We start from the raw sequence: 20552 nt of genomic DNA on the forward strand, positions 1-20552 counted from the left end.
CCCTTGTCTCGCGCGACTAGATGTCCACCATTGGCACTTTGATCGTTTAGGTGCTAGGTTTCACTTTAAACTCAAAAAAACTAAATTCATCACTGCAAATCTACTGATTGGATTTTTGACATTTACATATCAAATAATTTATTACATGTATCCCTATTTTTCTAAATTGCCGTGAGATTTGTCTTGTGTTGCATTTTCACTGTGTGCTGCATAAATACTTTACACATTGCCTCTAAGTTAAGCCTGACTGGTTTTGTGCCAAGCTACCAGACAGTTAAGCATGGGTTAATTTATTGACTTTGATTTACACTGATGAGGATTATGGCTGTTGCTTGAGCAGGGTTAACACACCTCTCAGCCAACGAACCAATTTTTTACACTGATAGATTACGCTTCCCGTACTTTTTTTTTTTTGCTTTTCAAAAACCTTTATTGACAAAATTGCATAGACAAAATACATTTTTGCATTAGATCAGAACACTTCACACAATGATACATTTGCGGATTGCAAAGAGGGTCAGTGAATACAAATCAGCATTGGGCAACAATTTACACAAACCCCACAGCAGACACCGTTGGACAATAAACAGTTGTAGGAGTGAGGCTGCGACTGGAGAGGAGTGAGGGCAGGTAGGGCAGGTGGCTACTGACCTACACCGGCGGCCGCCGCAGGCAGAGTGTCGGCGGGGAGCGCGGGAGAGGCAGTTTGGCACAGGGGTGAACTAGTATGAAGGTATGTCATAAGGGGCCCCCAAATGTCATGGGGCCGGGACCACGCAGGCATAAGGTCACAAAATTCAGACAAAAGGGTCTGACATCGCGATGCATCCTCGAGCCATTGGGCGAATTTAGGTGCAGGTCTGCGACCCCAACACATGGACACCTTACGTCTCGCCAGGACAAGCAGCATAGCAATCAAGTGGCGGAGGCGTCTGGGCAATACTTAACAAAGCCTAGGAGGAAGAGGGGGGGTCAGGCCGGTCCGGAGAAGAGGTGATCTCGGAAATTGCAGTGCAGACCTTCCGTCAGTAGTCGGCGACCGTAGGGCATAACGAGGGTAGATGAGAGAAATCCGCAGCCGGGGCAGAACAGCGCAGGCATCTGTCACTGGGAATGAGTCCCTATTTGTTTAGCTGAACAGGGGTGCGATTAAGCCTGTGTAGGTATTGGAAGTGTATAAGACGCAGGCGATAGTTTGGAGATAAGCGCTTCATTTGGTTGCAACAGTAAAGCCAGTCGGCCTGGGAGATGTCCACACCGAGGTCCTTGCTCCACGCCACACAAGCGCGCTCAGTGGAGATGGAGGTGGCCGCCAGCCTGAGGGCGTAAAGCTTGGTAACAAATTTCCGACGAGTAGGGGACGAATATAAGAAGTCAAGAGTGGTCATTGAAGGAGGAGATAGGGGGAACATAGGATGCAGTTCCCGGCAAATCGCTCGCAACTGATAAAAGAGCAAAGTATCCATGGGACCAGAAGCGGCAGGGAGAGAATAGAACGTGTTCCCAGGATAGAGGTCCGCCGGTGTTGCAAGCCCCAAACTGGTGGCATGTTTAGCCATGCCGGAGGGTTGAAGAGGAGGAAAGGTAGGATGGTGAAGAATAGGCATCGCGCTAGCCAAGAGCATCGGAGCATTGGACATACGGCGTAGTCCTTCCCAGGCCCAGCGCATGGTCTCGACCGTATCTATTTCAGTGCGTGGGAGTTTGGCTGGAGCAAACAGCGCAGTAACTAACGGCCAGGGGGCCCCAAGGTCAGCTTCTACCGCCATGTGCCGCTGGAAAGGAGTGGGATGAACCCAGAAGTGCAAAAAAACTTGCCTGAGCACACAGAGCATATAGCTTAAAATGAGGGGCGCCCATTCTGCCACAAGACATAGGGAGGGTAAGGGTGCCGTACACAATCTTGGGTTGCCTACCAGCCCAGATACACTTCCCGTACTTGAAAGCTGTTAATGTACTAATGGTATCAGACACACAATATTGTCATTACACTCATATCCCAAAGGAGGAAGCAGCAGTGCTGAATGATATCTACTTGACATTGCCTCTCTTTAAATATTCTACGGACATAAAGGTTTGGAAAATGAACACTTTCCATTGGTTGCTCACTTAGAGCATTCTTGGCCATAAACTGAGGTTTTTGAAGCATATAGCATGTAAATTGGTCTGAAGCAATTTAAAACATGTCACATGGAGTGTATAGGCTGGAAAAAGACTAAAGGAATGGCTTACCACTCACACTTTTGTAACTCTGGGCAACATTGATGAGATTGAGTGGTTCGCAATTTTTAAATATATGATTTCATTTCTGAGATTGCCTGCAGAGAGATAGTCAAGTTCTTCACCATCTAAATTCCTTACACTTGTAACACAATCCCTAAGAATCAAAGAAAGAATCTTATGTTGTGGTTGTAAGCTAGCTATAATTGCTAATGTGACAGCTTTATAAAAAATAAAACTTGTAAGAGAAAATTATGTTCAGAGCAAAGTGAATTTTCAGAATCCTAATGGTTATGCATCTATGAAATCTGTCAATCAACAATCAAAATACATTTTGGGACTTCATTAACACTCTACATTAGACTTTTGATTCCATTGCTAGAAAAGGAGGTGAACCAGCAAAGTGGCAATTACATTTCAAACAATTTTTCACATAATCAAAAAAGTATTTTCTTTAAGGAATCTACACTCCTAGTTATAATTGGTAATTAATCTGGGAAAGGCTTGATTAATATTACATCCATGACCATTAGAGAAGGTCTGAACAATATTAGGTCAACAGGAGTACCAGGGCTAAAGGGTCATCCAGCTACACTTTTCAAAACAGATATATTGTTCTGGGAATCTTGGTTGACCTCTTTCTTCAGGTCATCTTTTGATACTACATCACTTTTGGATTTTCAATTTTAGCCCCCACCCCCTCCAATCAGAAAGGAGTTTGCACTAATCCCTCAAATTGTCTAATAGATTTATGAGACAATGACTCTAAAATATATTCAACTAAAAAAACTGGAGGTCTGGGAATCTGATATTAGTGTGCTCTTTTACTAGACTGGGTTTAGACCCCAACATGGCACCATAGATATTGTGTTGCAAAGAATGGTACGTAGTTCCTCTCTAGTAGTTAAAATGGGTAATAGGAACCGGTACAAGGGTCTCAAAAGAGACCACTGGTGTGTTCATGAAGGAGGGGGAATTCTCCTTTCTGAACTAGGGCTCTCACACACCCAGCAAGCTAGGTGTCATGCTTCATCATTTGAGCCTGCCCCTCGTCAGGTCGGCGCCGCAATACCTGACAGGCAACCGAAACCGGGGCTCTTTATCGGGGATCTTTTGTTCCTGCCGGTGGGTGCAGTGGGGGTGAGGGGCCTAGTGAGTGTAGATGTAGGGGTGAGTGAGTTAAAATAGGTCAGTTAGTCCTAAACCAATTTTATTCCGTAGGTAAACTGCCTAGTTAAAAAGGTGGAGAGGGGCCAAAACCTAGTCGCGATGTGTCTTAGTTGTGAGGGCCCTACTCTCTGATGATCGACATGTTTCGTGTCTCTAAAGTCATTAAAGATCAAGACACTTCTTCATGATCAGAAATTCATACTATCTACACTGGTAGGTACGTGTAAAACTACATACCCCATTGTTTTCATAGTAGACCTGGATGTGGGGTAAAAACAACAAATTTAGAAGTGCATCAAAATCTCATATAAATTCACTGTATCTTGTAAGTTAGTACTTAAATAAGGAAATCATTTGTTTAGCATATGTAATTCTGAGATACTCCATGCAAATATCGAGGTAAGAGATGGGTTCCTAGATATTGTGCTTAGTTAGCTCTAATATTGTAACCCAACTATGGGTCCAAACATTCGCAAATTGTTTAAAAAAAAGGCATACAAACAGTAGTCAGGACAACAATTATGGAAGGACTGTAAACTGTATGCAAAATTGTATGCAACAGTGGCCGACGGTAAAAGGACACCGAATGGGTCCTAATCATGGGGGATAAAAGAAGTAGCAGCCAATGTGTTCTGGTTAGTATAACAGAAAAATAGTTAGTTAAGGACATGTTGGTGGCATACAAGGGAGAAACAACAGCGTGGACAACACAAATGGTGGCCTTAGCGATGAGGGGTGCCAACCAGAATAACTAGTACATGAGGGGTGAAGACCCCCTACCCCCGCAGATCAACAAGGTGACTGCAGCTCCCAAGAGGATTCAGCGTATCCTCGTGGTGGAGGTGCGGGTCTGAACGCCCGCCAAAACAGTGTATTGCCGGTAGTCAAACACCGCAAGGAAGACTGCACATCTAGGAAGTCTGCCTGGTCGTTACTCACCTTAGGTTCGTAGTAGGTTCGAAGGGCACTCACCGGCGATAAAATCGCTCCAAGGACTCTGACCTACCCTGCCGCCCTGTGAACCTATGCGTCGATAGCCTGTGTCGCGGGGCTTAATGATGACATCCCCTGGGGCTCATTGAATTAAGTTAGATTAACCCACCTTGGTAATGTTCTGCCCTGACTCCCTGTTTGGTGCATGCTCCCTTATGTGGGACATTGGAACAACTTACGATAGACCCCAACACAATTGTTTCCCGCTAATTGCTTTAAGATAAGTCACAATGACTTACTCTACCAGAAAGTTACTGTGGGGGGCGCCGTTTTGAGTGACACTGTGCGATATATTAACTGTTTCCTCTCTCTAGCCCACGCCTCGTAATGACACAATTAGATCCTACTGAGAATGGACTGAGCTAGTGAGTACTCTTGCACATATAACTGTTTCCAACCACTAACCCCCACGACACTGCACACGTATTGGTAAATATGGTGACCTCTATAGATCCCTATGTCACCCTGTTGTGTCGAGCATACATCTTCTAACACAGCCTTGTTCACAACCCAACTACAATACACAGCAATTACTGTGACACTATAACACTTATTCCATTTCAATCGTATCCATCGGACTTCTACCCTATCCAACATGGCCTCACCACGGGACGAGTCCCATAAATAAGAAACTGCCCGTCTTGTGTCTCTACTATCTCGCTAGGTTCACATCGGAACCTCGACATACGGTAGTTGTTTTTATAACAACTACTCACTCTGGCTTCATCTACACAAGTCCCACTAATATCTGTAGGTCTCTGACCCACTACAATATTGCCGCCACTACGGGATTAGGTTCCACATCGTGAAACTGCCCGTTCTTTTTTTCCAGTACCCTGTGGCCGACTGCCCACGTGACCGCGCTATTCGCTCTACTTTACTCGCCGCCGCCAACACAACACTACCATCCTGGTGTCGGCGGCAGGGTAGGTCAGAGTCCTTGGAGCGATTTTATCGCCGGTGAGTGCTCTTCGAACCTACTATGAACCTAAGGTGAGTAACGACAAGGCAGACTTCCTAGATGTGCAGTCTTCCTTGCGGTGTTTGACTACCGGCAATACACTGGTTTGGTGGGCGTTCAGACCCGCGCCTCCACCACGAGGATACGCTGAATCCTCTTGGGAGCTGCAGTCACCTTGTTGATCTGCGGGGGTAGGGGGTCTTCACCCCTCGTGTACTAGTTATTCTGGTTGGCATCCCGCATCGCTAAGGCCACCATTTGCGTTGTCCACACTGTTGTTTCTCCCTTGTATGCCACCAACATGTCCTTAACTGACTATTTTTCTGTTATACTAACCAGAACACATTGGCTGCTACTTCTTTTATCCCCCATGATTAGGACCCATTCAAGGTCCTTTTACTGCCGGGTACTGTTGCATACAATTTTGCATACAGTTTAGGTGAGTCCTTCCATAATTGTTGTCCTGACTACTGTTTTTATGCCTTTTTTTGCGAATGTTTGGACCCATAGTTGGGTTACAATATTAGAGCTAACGATATCTAGGAACCGATCACTTATCTCGATATTTGCATGAAGGAGTGTCTCAGAATTACATATGCTAAACAAATGATTTCCTTATTTTTGTACTAACTTACAAGATACAGTGAATTTATATGAGATTTTGATACACTTCTATATTTGTTGTTTTACCCCACATCCAGGTATACTATGAAAACAATGGGGTATGTAGTTTAACACTTACCTACCAGTGTAGATAGTATGACTTTCTGATTCTGAAGAAGTGCCTTGATCTTTAATGGCTTTAGAGACACGAAACATGTCGATCATCAGAGAGTAGGGCCCTCACAACTAGACACATCGCGACTAGGGTTTGGCCCCTCTCCCCCTTTTTAACTAGGCAGTTTACATACGGAATAAAATTAGTTTAGGACTAACTGACCTATTTTAACTCACTCACCCCTACATCTACACTCACTGGCCCCTCACCCCCACTGCACCCACCGGCAGGAACAAACGATCCCCGATAAAGATTCCCGGTTTCGGGTGCCCGTCAGGTATTGCAGCGCCGACCTGACGAGGGGCAGGCTCAAATAATGAAGCATAACACCTAGCTTGCTGGGTGTGTGAGAGCCCTAGTTCCGAAAGGAGAATTCCCCCTCCTTCATGCACACACCAGTGGTCTTTTTTGAGACCCTTGTACCGGTTCCTATTACCCATTTTCACTACTAGAGAGGAACTCCGTACCATTCTTTGCAATATAGCCTCCTGGGGAACGTACGCTGGACCTTGTTAAACTGGCCCTGAGTCCCTCTTTTTTGTTTACCATAGATATTGTGCTCATCCTGTCGGCCTTGATACATCCAGTTAAGCCAGTCAGTCTTTGTTTTTGATACTATACAAGTGCATTTGAGGAAACTGAGTGCAGATTGTTCTGAAATGACTAAGGGCATGTAACATTCCTAACTCTCTACTCTGGGAAAATGAATCATTATATACTGACATCAGGGTAAAATCAAAATTTAATAAACACTCACATGTTTCAGAATGTATATAAAGAAATAGGATGTGGAAGCAGGGAGGTGTAGTGGCACTCCTGCTTTTCAGTCTATACTCAGTTGATGTAACCGTTGCCATCAAACTTGTTAGACGTCTAGGGAAGAAAACATTACAGAAGCTGATGGCTTCATGGTTTTAGACAGAACTCATTCTGTGAAAGCGCGCCCACTGTGTAGCAACTGTAACAATCTACAGTTAACCATAAATAAAATCAATGTCATGATATTTGGCAAAGTGTATAGACATTCTGGTAAATGGCACATTAGTAAATCACCTCTGACCTATGCTTTCTATAGTAACTTGGATGTTTGGTATTGATTTTAAAATGGCAGGGTGTTGGGGGGAGTGGCCTAATCGGTAATGGAGTAGGACGTATGCTTCAGGGGCTCCGGCTGACCGTCAGCGTTTTGAGCCTGATTCCAGCGGCCCGGTAGCGGCGAGGTGGCGCGGATCGAGCCCCCTGGGGGGCTGATGCACCTGGGAGATCGCAGTGGGCTTTGGTGCACCCCGACAAGGGGGGGAATCAGCATCTCCAGCGATCGTATGGCTCTCCCTGTCGTGGCCCAGTCACCATCTTGCCGGCCTGAGACTGGAGCGGCTGGTCACACCCTGGGCCCGGCTGCTGAGCAGGGCAAAGTAGCGGTGCAGCAGAGGCGGCGCACGAGAAGAGCGAGCTTCGGGCTAATCCTGTCGCCCTCGGATGGTGGTAGCGGCGACGTGGGACGGCGGACCTGGTTGGCGAGTTTGGAGCTGAGGTGGAGCCAGGCGCTGCGGTGCTCAGCGGAGGCAGTGAGCTGTTGATCGCCGGTTCCGAGGAGCGGCTTGCTGGGGTGCGGACACAGAGGAGGAAAAGGGTGGCCCCTGCATGGACTGCGGCCTGGGGAGCTTTGACGGCCGCTTGGAGCACCCGTCATTTCCCTCCTTGAGCCCGGAGGCGGCCCGCCATTTTGTTCGGGCTGCCGTTGCCGCCCTGCAGCTGTAGGACCAGGCTGCGTGGAGGCTGGTGGTGCGGGCTGGCCAGAGGACACAGGACTTCCTCCACGAGGTGTTGTGAGTGGGAATTGGGCCCCTTTGTCTGCTTTGGGGCTGGAGACACCGACACGGCATTGGCACCCCCGCCATTTCAAGGCCCGCCCTGACTGTTGCCGTGGAAGGGGACCTGGGTGGTGCGAGAGAGGTCCCTTCCCATGTGGCACAGCACCAATCCGGGGCAAGCTGTTTGAGCGGTTGCGGCTGGGGTTGACACTCCTGCGGCTGGCATTGCTTGGGTGCCAGTGCCCCCAGGAGTGAAAGGGGGCTGTGGACAGAACCTTGCTTGAGGACCCGGGGGCGGCTGGGGAGAACAGTGGCTGCGGTCTTGGGCTCAGTCTGTGTAGGCCTGGGTGTCTTGGGCCCTGGGCCTGCCTGCTGCCACGTCTGGCACCCCTTATTCTGGTGTGGGGGAGGCCTGTACCATCGCTGAGCTCCGCGACATTGGCTGCATACTGAGGACTTCCTCCTGGGGTATACCGGGGTGCTGGGGACCCTCTTGCTTGTTGCTCTTCGGGAGGACGGCATCACCTGTCACGCCACTTGCCGGCCATCTGGACTCTGTTGGTCCCCGCTGGGCGTAGCATCCCCGTGGCCCCCATAGGAGTGGGGCATCGGAGTGAATCTCCCTCTGGTCCCTGGCAGGATGTGCTCTGTGCTGTTGTTGTGGCCCTTCTGAGGGGTCTCTGGAGTGGACTGGAGCTGGGGTCAAGGTGTCTGGGGGGGGGGGGCGGCCGGGGGCCGCCTGCCCCTCTACTGATGACCACCCAGGAAGCTGCTGGCCCGACGTGATACCCCTCTTGTGTCTGGTATTGGTTGCTGCCTCCGATTGGTGTAGCCAAGACTAGCTGGGGGCTTTGGTAGTTGCTATCTTGGGCCCCCCATCACTGCTAATTCTTTTGGTGGGTGCTGTGGTGGGCTGGTGGTGTCCTGGACGGCGGCCCTGCTGCGGAGTGCACCCCGCCCAACGATGACGCGCTCTAAGGGGGGCAAAGGCGCTTCAGGGGCAATCCCCAAAGACAACTCTGTAGCAGCTATGTGGGGCAAGACGACTACTCAGGTCCCGACTGACCCTGGCCCTCTCCCAGGGGGTGATTCGCCTCCGGTCACGCAGGCGTTCATGACCTCTTTTATGGCGGACTTGAAGATGGAAATCGGCTCCCTGCGCGCTGAGGTGCACTCTTGCGTCAAAGAGCTGAGGAAGGAGGTGACAGATATCGGTGACCGAGTTGATAGCCTTGAGAGGACTGCACCGAAGAGCAGGAGCAGATGTGGCTGTGACAGACTACCCTTGAGGAGCAACATATCAAATTACAAATAAAGCAGGAGGATTTGGAAAATCGGAGCCGCATCCGGGGGGGGTTCCACTGGGAGCAGAGGGGAAGGACGCCCTGACCTACGTGGCGCAGTTGTTGCACGAGGTCTGGGGGGATGAAGAGGCCTCGCCGCCAACTCTGGATCTGGCTCATCGGTAGGCAGGCACGGCTGGGCGCCCGGGGGTTTTGCCGGACATCCTCACCAGAGTCCACTTCTTTGTGGAGAATGAAGCCATTCTCAAGGCAGCGCGTGCCAAGCAGGACCTCACATATGATGGTCATCGGATTCAGATCTTTCAGGACTTAGCGCCCAAAACACACTGTGGCGAAGGCGAGCTTTCAAACCCATCACCAAAAACCTGCGAAGTCTGAACATCCTTTATCAATGGGGACACCCGTTTGCGCTCATCTTTACATGGGAGACCAAGCGCAGGGTGGTGCGCTCCTATAGGGAGGCGGCCCAGCTGCTCCGCATGTCGTCCTCGCCATTGGTCAGCCCCTCGAGACCTCCTGCCGCGACAAGGATCCCTATTCAGCCGGCCTGGTCCACGGTACAGCATCGCCGAAGGTCACCGCTCATTGATGAGCGAGCAGCATAGCAGGCAAAGCAAGACTTCATCGACCATATCAGATCCCTGAGGGGGATGCGGCTGGCTCTAAGCTACAACCGAAGACTCCCTGGCTGACTCATGTTTGGTGCATTGTCTTCCCTTCAGGCACTACGGCCAGTCCCCCCTTACTGTCGGGGGCGGTGGGTGGAGGGGGGGGGTGACTGCCTTCCCCGTTACTTTGTGGGCCACTTGTTTGCATTTATGGGGGAGGGGGGGAGGCCGGGGCTCCTGTATTGGTTAGGTTGGTTAAAGGGCACTAACACCCTTTTCTTCTTTTTTTTTTTGGGCTGTTCTGGTGGGAGTGACATCTCGGGGACTATCTGACCCTTGGGTGTAGGATGTCCCGAACCTGGAACAGGATTGTATGGCCCCGTTGGCCGCTTTTTGATCTTCTTCCTCTCTTCTTCACTTTTTGTCTCTCGCTGGCTTCGTCTTTCTATCGTCTTTTGTCCTTTGGGTTTGTTGGGTGAGGGCCCGCGTGGCTGCGATGCGCTGTGCGTATGGAGACGGAGGGGGTCCTTAACACCTGCATGTTCCTTCCGAGGCGCGCTGGGGGTGGCTATGCGGGCTGGCCTGGGATCCACCATGACTGTGGACCTACCACGCCCATTGAAAGTCTTGACGCTTAACGTCAAGGGCCTAAACTCCCCCAATAAACTGAGGCAGACGTGGTGCTATCTGCTCCAGCATAGTCCTGACATCATTTTTCTCCAAGAAACTCACCTCATCCAAGCTGATGAGCGGCGTATGGCACACCCCAAATACCCCCTCCAATTCTGGGCTGCAGCGGATACCAAGACGGCTGGTGTGGCCATACTGTGTAGAAGTGGCATCAGGCGGGGGAGGCCAAACCCTTTAAGAGCGGGGACGGGTGCCTCCTTAGGTTCACCGTGGGGATTGGGCGACGCCAGTTTACATTGTGTTATGTATACGCGCTCAACCAGATGCAGGACAGATACCTCCTAACTCTTTTAAGGGATCACGTGCCGCAGGGTGACTCCTCGATAATCTTTGGGGGAGATTTTAATCTAGTATGGGACCCCAATAAGGACCGTAGTGCACCTTCCTTTAGCGGGATGGGGGCTATGTCGCTAGCGTTTCGCAATCAGATGACAGATCTGGGGTTGATAGACACGTGGAGATATCATTCCCCAGAGTTGCGGGATTACTCGTACTACTCCCATGTTCATCGCTCGTACTCCCGTATAGATTATCTATTTGTTTCCCACCCTTTGATACGGGACATGCTGGGGGCCTCCATATCTGATATCTCGCTCTCAGATCACGCCCATGTTGAGCTGCTCCTGCAGGACCCGGCCGCTCACCCCACTCGTGAAGTGCGGTGGCGCCTGCCGCGGAGTATTCTCAGGGACCCAGTCTATCAGATCCTGCAGCACCCTCCAGTAGTACCCTCTCACCCGTATCAGAGGCAATGGCAGTCGGCTTCTACAACGGACATTACGCCTGCGCAGTGGAACCGACTGTGGCAAGATATCCCCAAAATCTATTGCAGTATTCCACAGCGGGAGAATGCATATAAAATTATGACCCAATGGTATTCTACACCCCTGCGGTTGCATAGGATGTTCCCTGCGTCTTCTTCCCTGTGTTGGAGGTGTCTGACTGCATCTGGGGATTTCATTCATGTGTGGTGGTCATGCTCAGCGTTGAACATGTTCTGGAAGGAGGTACTTAGCCACATTAGGGGGGTACTGGGATTCCATCTGCCTGAGGCCATGAGCACGATCCTATTGGGCATCAAACCCATCGGCCTGAAAGCACTCACTCGGAGCGACTGGACTCTGGTGCTTCACATGCTAGGGGCGGCTAAGCAGCTTATATCCTTGTATTGGAAACGAACCGAGGCTCCTCCAGTTGCCGCTCGGTTCCTGCGTTTATGGCATGTCATAGCTATGGAGCTTTTCACAGCGCTGCTACAAGCAAGCGATACCCGCTTTAAGACTGTTTGGCAACCTCTGATTAAATATCTCCGCATGGTCGAACGTGCGCGTTATATGCCCGCCAGGCTTAGGGCGCTACGCCTTTTTGAGGATGCGATTGTTCCGTCTGATTCTTGTCGACTACTCCCGTAGGCGCCTTGCTCGCTTAGTTGCTTGCTTGCGGAGCTCCTCTGGTCTTGGTCCCAGCCAGCATATGCGATGATATCTGCGTTTCCCCCTCCCCACACACATCACTCTATTATACTCTATTCTGTCCTATTGTCTCTCTCTCTTCCTTTCCTATTCTCATGATTCTAATATCTGCCTAAGTCTGTCTGTTACCTTAAGGCTTGTTGCCTGTCTGATGCCGCTGTAGATCCTCCGGGGTCCTCATGTACGCCATGCCCTACTGTTCTGGCTCTAAATAGCATCTTACGTGGCCGGGCCCTCGTGGGTTGTAGTCATTACGCTGTGCTATACCTTGCTTTATGTGATGGACCTTTTTGTAGGACCCTGTATAAACATTCAACTACGCGGCCGGCCCTATATAGGTTTGTGGGCTTAACGCTGTGTGCCATCGGACCTGCTCTTTGTGTTTGTTTGAAAATTAAATAGACCTGAAACAAAAAATGGCAGGGTGTTGGAAAGTGGTTAATTAGTAGTGATAAGTAGTTACTTACCACTAATAAACCCACAAACACAAAAAAAGGTTCTGACAATGTCTCAATAAAGTATTCCCTTGCTCAACCCTTGGTAGCTAGCAACGAGTAGGCAGGCATAACTTAGGAGACAAGTGTGTAAAGCATTTAGAAACACCAATACATTTAATAAATAAGACACAACACACAATAAAAAAACAACTCCAATTAAAAAAATGTATAATTTTTTTTATGAACAAATAGACACCAAAATTGCAAAAATCCAATGTAGGGAACTGGAGATGGGAGTTTTTAAAGAAGAAAACACGTTCTAATGCTTAAAAAGATATAGCACCACTTTGGGACATCTGATCACACTTGACTGGGTCAAATGGATCCCCCCGACCAGAGAAAGACCGTCACCCACTCATCACCAGCAGACTTGACTACGGCAACTCCCTCTACGCCGGAATCAACGAAACACTTCTACGCAAGCTACAAACCATCTAGAACGCTGACGCCAGGCTCGTCCTAGGGACACCGCGCCACGAACATGTGACCCAACACCTGCGAAACCTCCACTGGCTCCCCATCGAGAAGAGGGTCACCTACAAACTCCTTACCCATGCCTACAAATCCCTCAACAACATCGGACCCAAATACATCAACGACCGAGTGTGTTTCCACGTTCCCAAGAAGAACCTCCGCTTCGCCGACCTCACCCTAGCAGAGACCCCCCGCATCCATAGAAGCAGAATGGGCGGGAGAACTTTCTCCTACATCGCAGCCCAAACCTGGAACGCTCTCCCGGTCAACATCAGACGCTCCCCAACCCTCCACACTTTCAGGAAAGACCTCAAGACCTGGCTCTTCGACTGACCTCGAGCTGTTCTACCCCCTCCCTCCCCCAAGCGCCTTGAGACCCTCACGGGTGAGTAGCACGCTCTATAAACCACTGATTGATTGATAGAACGTCAAAGTTTGAGGCTGACTGTGATGGAGACCTGGTCGGATACACTAAGCGGAAGTCCTCGGTCAAAATTTTACCATCACACTTAGTTGTTTTTCTGGAGCTTTTTCTGTCGACCTCCAGCAAGCCACTTTGTCAGGCCGCATTTGAGCAGGTTCGCCAGCTTGAGTTTTTGCGAGGTCCTGGTCAAATCCTGGAAGTTTGGAGCTCTGGAGCTTTCAGTGGGACAAACATGAAATACAGGTCACCGTTGAAGGTAGCCAATTTGAGACTCGACGTCGAGTGAGTCAACTTTTGTAGCTTTTTCCAAAAGTTGCTCTAAACTTCTGGAACTTCTTCCTGAAGTTTCGCTTGACGGTTCAACGTATCCAAAACCCACATCAAAGGGTCTGGAATCCCCTAGATGGTCCTTGGGATGCATGGACTACAATTCCCACAATGCACCTAGCCAAACCCTTAAAAGTCCACTGGACGCTCTCCAGGCTGGCGACTCTTGGTGGAGATGATGCAGGTGGGCTTTGTTGACCTGAGCTTGCAGGGAGTCCACTCCTTAGACTTTCAGGGTCAGGCAAAGTCCTTCTAGTGCTGATTACCACAGTGTGCAGTCCTGGTGAGTGCAGTCCTCTTGGTGCATGACAAGGAGTCAGCAGGGCAGTCCTTCTTCGCGTCTTTTCAGGCAGCAAATCTAAGAGCTATGCAGCTCTCCTATATTTATTCACAGTTTCTGGGCTTCAAGCAGGCGGACACCCCTGGCCACTGGGATGCAGTGTGACACCCAGGTGTATCACTTTCTCCTAAGTCTGGCACATTCTTGTCCTAGAAAACACAATTTTCTCAAAATCGGACAAGGAGAAAATCTCTTCAGTGGAGCTGTATCAGGCTAACCCAACCTCCTGGCGTGGAAAGGGAGTGCTTGGGAATCCATTTTCAACCATCTCCCTAATCTAATTACAGAGGCTCCTGTGTGTCTGAATAAGCAGGATGTGGAGGTGGGCCTATGCTATCATAAAGAGCGACACTCCCTTTAAAGACCAGTTTTGATACTCTTCACCCCCATCCTGCCATCTGCTCTGCGGCTTGTACTTCTTCACCCACAGGAAACCTACTGTGTCCTCTGACAGGGCCTTTCACACCTCATCAGACAAAACTGACACAGCCTGGAAGCAGGCTTGCCAATCAGGAGAGAGCAGCTGGGAAGCTCACATAAAAGACAGCTTAATAACTTCTTTCCTTTAATAGGTATTACTAATACAACAGTGGCAAGTTGTTGACTTTTATCTCAACTATTAATTTGATATCTTGAAGTATATTTTTTACATGGCTCATAACAATATTTATATTTCAATAGGATATTGCAATGCTAGCCTGTGTGGCCGTTCACTACAATGGGGAAACAACGAACATATTTTATGTCCCTGCTTATAGTTACAAGGCACTCTACCGCGGGGTCCCCTCGGGGAGACATTAGAGGTGACATATGTAAAAATAAGGTAGATTAATACTTTGGATGTACCTTAAAGTCCAAAGTCGAATTTGCATATCATTTATATTTAAAAGCTGCTAGCAAGGCAGGTCTAGCTTTTAAAATGAAAGCAGGCACCACACTAGCACACACACCAGTAAAGAAAATCTACTGGGCCTCTAAACCTCCCTGCCCTGTTATATACTAGGGACTTATATGTAGTTTGAATGAACCCCCCTTGTCTTATTATCTAGTAGGCGCTTACAGGGGTCTGTCATTCCCAATTGTAATACCACCAAATTACCATGTACTTTTAACACAGAGTACACGCCCTGGGTCTAGTTAGTAGAGCCCAAGGTACAGGCTTAGTAAGAAAACCAGCATCTAGTGGTCAAAATGGGGGCTAAAAGTGGGGGGACACTGCAGACCGGTCCTGGCTTCTCACACAGGGCTCAGTGAAAGAGCTCCTATGGAAATATTTTCAGAAGGTGCCAACATGAATGTTTGATGCAGTGGTTCTTGGTTAAGAACTTCCTTAACCCCTTGGCCGCGGCGGTAATTCCGCCGCGGCGCTGGGGGTGAGGGGGGTCCGCGCGGCGCCGCCATGCTCGTGAAGGAACCACTCCGTCACGAGCCTCGGGCGCGCTGTGCTTGTGACAGAGTGGTTCCGTCACGGCCCCGCCCGCTCAGTAGAACTGCCTCGCAGGCACGGAATTCCTGCAGTGTGGGCGGGGCAGCTGCGCAGTGACGGAACCACTCCGTCACCAGCACAGCGCGTCCGTGGCTCGTGCCGGAGTGGTTCCGTCACGAGCACGGAAGGGGTTAAAGGAACTAGAAGCAGAATAATGATGGCAAAACAATGTATGATAGAATTAATTTATGAGACATTGAACAGCAGAAGTCTCTCAAACAAAATGTGCCCACTGGGTCACTCAGTCATTTGAGAGCCCAAGCAAACTAAAATGCAGGCTATGAATCAAATAAACAGCCCCAAAATCATGTATATATGCTTACTCGACACCCATGCATAAAACTCTGGCTAAGCGGAATACTTCAAAATTGATTATCATAGGACACAGACTATGTGATTACATCAGTGAATCCCCAACTCGCAGAACCCTAATCCCTGATTTATGGCTTTGCTAATATTTTGTAAAAGGGGAAATTGTGGAAATATAATTCTGTAGTTTGTTTTAGTTCAAACATTCCAGGCATTCCAACATGTAGGGTTGCACAGTTTTTAAGGATCTATAAGGTTAGCAAGAAAAGAGACTAATTGAAAAGCATTATCGTTTGAAAGTGGAGAAGGAAGGTAGCATCTCAAACTGCTTTTATCAGTAAAAATCGAAAAAGTAGTTATTGTGCATCATGTCACTTTGAGTTCGGCTTATCTTGTTGTGACTAATACTTTTTAGTTTCTGACTGGTGTACAATGCATTTAAAATTATTTTTTAATGATTTTGACAAGCTCTTAATAAGCATTTAACAATTGTAAATTTTGAGAAGTTTTAATTTGTGAATGGTAACATACTTTTAGCATGGATGATGCTATAGTTGTGAAAGGTAATCTGACATTTTGTGTATGTTTTGCCTTTTATTATATTGTAAAATGTTACTTAATCATATAGTAAGTTACATATGTACAACTGTAACATTTATAGCAAGTCTTTCTGAAACCTAGTTAGCCTTTGTTTCCTACATTTAACTTTTGAGTTGTTGAGTGCTCTCTTTTTTTTTTTATTATGGTGGGCAAAAGAAAACACTCTTTAATACTTATCCCTACAAACATTCTGTAGGTACTAACAATATTTATCATCTTTTTCTTTTTGTACTATTGGAGGAGAAGGATGGCCTCACAGAGGCAACTGAAAGTACAAGGGCATTATTCATAAAAAGCCTGCACGCTTTAATAAATTAAGTAATGTTAGAGCATTTAAAACACATTTTAGATCTCTCTTCACTTGGAATAAAGCTTTGACAATTAAAATGTTTTTCAAACTGATATTGATACAGTAAAAAGCAGATGAATTTAAATGAATAAAATATTTTAGTATTCTAAATATAGGTGATCTAAATACAGTTGGTACATCAGATTATGAATCAGCTACTTCTGATTGGCCTATAACCAGCAGATCACTATTATTGTATGAGGGAAATAAATGTTTGCACCATCGACATGGCTTGCCGCCTACGCATCAGTGGGTTCCACAATGTGGGGACAACTACAGAAAAAGGCATTCATTCCTCTTCTCTGTGGTGCAAAGCAAGAAACTTGTGAAAAACATCTGAATGCCAAATACAAAGTCCTCTTCCTGTGACAACCCTTCATAGTTTTACCTTTTACAACTTTGCACCTGATTGCTAGTCATTTTACGGGTAATACATACGTCTATGAATACTGTTTTTTTTTTTTAGTTTACAAATGTAGGATTGGTTCAGTGCCCTAAGATGAAAAATGTGATAGTAATATTTATCATTTCTACCTTTGACTTTTCCTTTCCAGAACTCTTCAAAGAAACCTGTCAAGTAGTCTTGAAGATCTCCAAAGTGAATCTTTAGAAAAGGTTTGGTTTTGAAACTTTTCTTTCAGTCTTTTATTGGTAGAATGCATTAATTGGCTGTGCATTTTCCACTGTTATTAATAGTGAACTCTTAATCACCTGTTGACATGGGTGTTATTTCCTCTAATTGAAATTATTGAAAATTAAGCTATTCTGTGTTAATGTTCATTAGATGGCCTGGCATAAGCATGAATTCATAAGTGCCTGGCCCCTTCACTTTCTCAAATTATAGGAACACCACTGCCTGTTTGTTTAATACTGGCATAAGGTGGCTTCTGTCCACAAGGTAATATGAAGGGTCAGATGGATTATGAACTACACAGCTATCCTGGGTAGTCAAATTTACACTTCGGATTAGGTCCTGTTGAATGAAGACGCTAGAGCTCCTTGTACAAAGGTAAAAGAGCTAAGATGGCCCTCAATGTCTAAGAAATATCCCCGAGCATGAGCGCATGGCATGCCAGATGTATATATTAGTTTATTAATTTGTAACTTTTCCTGAATCACAGTCTACATAGCGTCAAATAGGGAATGCACCCAAAGATGTCCTTTCTGCTTCGGAACTTAGGCTTCAAAGTCTTCACCAAAGATCCATGAAAGTTTCACGGCTTCCCCCATTTGGAATTTTACTATGATCAGACATTCATCTGTCAGTGTAATTGGCTAAGTACATTGTGCTATTTCCCAGCATTTGCGAACGGTAAAAGCACAATTATTTATAGTTTTCTTCCCCAGAAATGGAGTGTGAAAAAGTCATGATCTTCTCATAAGAAAACAGGTCAGTCACCAGGTTCCTCATATGATTTTTTCGTAATAATGTTACAAATTGGACATTTAAAGATGCATGTGCAGAGAAATTAGAGCATAGCACTGAAGCACCACATCATTTAAAGCAGGGAGGCTGCTAAATGGTTGTGAAGAAATCAGGATAATGGAGCTTGGGTTGCATTCGGTAGTTTAGCTCCATGCATTCCGGCAGTATCTAAGCATGGATTTAAGCCCTTTCCAGCAACCTGTGATTCCTTTGTATAGGTGACACCAAAATATGTTTCATATATGAATTTTGTGCATTGAGGACATTGAAATTCAAATCACATTTTGTAAAAAAATAAAAAAAGGTTATGCCTGCATGATGGAGTACTGAGTGGGAGTGATCTTTTGATCCTAAACTAGAGGAGGCCTTGGCTAGCAGTTCAAATTCTGTGTTCATATCAGAGTTCTCAGAAGCATAGTTATGGACCCTTATTTTACTCCTACTCTACCAAAGTCACTTGCTCCTTCCAAGCCTGATGTATGTAGGCCACACTGGTGGCTATTCCCCAGTAGTGGTAAAGGAGGGATGTCACAAAAGTGGACAGGGAAACGGAGATGACTGTTCTGACACACCTTTCAGGTCATGCACTCCTCATATTGTAAACTACAGAGTGTTAATTTGCAGCTGATTGAACATGCTTAGGAAAGTCCTTTGTAAGTAAGGAGAAGAGTGCTTGTTTGCAGATCATGTGCGTTAAACATGTGATTACCTAAAGCAAATTGAAACATTGTAAGCCAAGTCAATGAAACATCTCTAAATAATAATGTTCTCTCTTGAATGGTACCCTCATCAGTGTGATTAAAAGTTTCTAACAGCTTTTAATTTTTGCACTTAAACCATTTACTGTCCTGTGCTGTACATGTGCTTTTACTAATATTTGTTTGTTACTTTTTCTCCATCATGTTTTGAAATTATCCGCACTCCAACTACATAGCATGTAGATGAGAAACCAGTAGACCCTGTGGTTGAAACTGAGGTATATTAACACTTAATTAACTAATATTAACATTTCTATTCACGGACTTTGCTTTTCGTTGTTTGTACTTGTTGAATTTGTATTTGTTGATGCATGTTGTGTCTTTGCCTGTGTCCGTGACATTTCTAAAGGTTTTGATGTATTTATTTTGGAGAAAAACACCGACTCTTGTGATTTTGTTTCATCCACGTGTTTGTCAGCTCCCTTTTTCTAGATTTGGGTCACCTAACTAAATTAAACATAATCAGGAAGATGCAGTATACAGAGAATTAATGACATAACCTATTTCGGTGCAGGTCTAGTACACAGTTACACATATGGTACAAGAAAAGCCAGAAAACTGTAGTCTCTCTCTCACGTTTTGGTCTTTTGTTCCGTTTACTGCTCCATGCTTTATAAAGGAAATACACATCAAATTCTGATGGAGATGTTCATTTGTCCTTGAAAGAAACTGGCTTGTTGGTTGAGGGATATGTGAGCTCTTATCAAGCAACAGCCACAATCCTTGTCTTGGTGAACCACAACCAGTCACTAAATTAGACTGTGCTTTACCCACTGTTAGCTTTGAGCAAAAGCAGTCAGCCTCAAGTTTAAGGCAATGTGTAAACTATTTATGCAGGACTTAGACAGTTATAAAGTGACAACACAAGAAAAATAGTGTACATTTTATTAAATTATTGAAGACCAAAATGACAATTTTAAAGATTTAGATAAAAGTAGTGCTAAAAGGCACAAAGTGCCAACTGAGGCTATATGGTCAATGCTGAGCTGGGAAAAAATCACAAATTCAGACCAACCACAATAGAGGTCAGGCGGGGCACAATACCAAGTTTTGGCCACTGAGGATTGTACCTTATGCCCTTGGTGCACGGTCTGCACAGCGTTGCTTAGCGAGGCTTTGTCACTATGCGGTGATGCTTTTTGGGGCTTTGCGTCACTCTGCATCTGTTCTGATGAGCTGTGGGGCAAGCCCTTGTGGGGCTTTGAGTTGCTGAGCGTTGGTTCCAATGATGTTTGTGTCACTTGACATCAGATCCAATCCGGCTGGCAGCTGTGCTTCGAGGCTTTGCTGGCTTCCAGTTGTTCGGCGTTGGCTCCATATAAATTTGCAGCTGTGCGGCGAGGCTTTGCGTTGCTTTGCTTTGGATTGGGTGGAGCCTTCAGTTAGGCCAGTTGGAGCACTCTCGATGCTACCCATGGGCCCAAGACCTGGGGAGGCACCACTTGGGGGATCAGTAGCTCACTCCAGCAGGACTCAGCGCAATCCAGTTGTAGTCAGAATCAGGCTCAGTGCAGCAGGTCAGTTGAACAGTTGCAGGGAGGCCTCTGGGGCT

General features: G+C 46.8%; 1 protein-coding gene across 15 annotated transcripts in view; it reads left to right on the plus strand.

Annotated features, from left to right (window-relative positions):
• The window catches only part of PPFIBP2 (PPFIB scaffold protein 2), a 1415596-nt gene that overhangs the window by 1121996 nt on the left and 273048 nt on the right, over positions 1-20552 (plus strand). For 14 of the 15 annotated variants that reach the window (XM_078680889.1, XM_078680890.1, XM_078680881.1 and 11 more), the window contains 2 exons: positions 17371-17431; positions 19177-19218. In XM_078680889.1, coding sequence (XP_078537015.1) covers positions 17371-17431; positions 19177-19218 — 103 coding nt within the window. The remainder of the gene's footprint in view (positions 1-17370; positions 17432-19176; positions 19219-20552) is intronic. The other variant, XM_078680892.1, reaches the window with a different exon arrangement.

Source organism: Lissotriton helveticus, chromosome 3_1, assembly GCF_964261635.1.
Source record: "Lissotriton helveticus chromosome 3_1, aLisHel1.1, whole genome shotgun sequence".
NCBI lineage: Eukaryota > Metazoa > Chordata > Amphibia > Caudata > Salamandridae > Lissotriton > Lissotriton helveticus.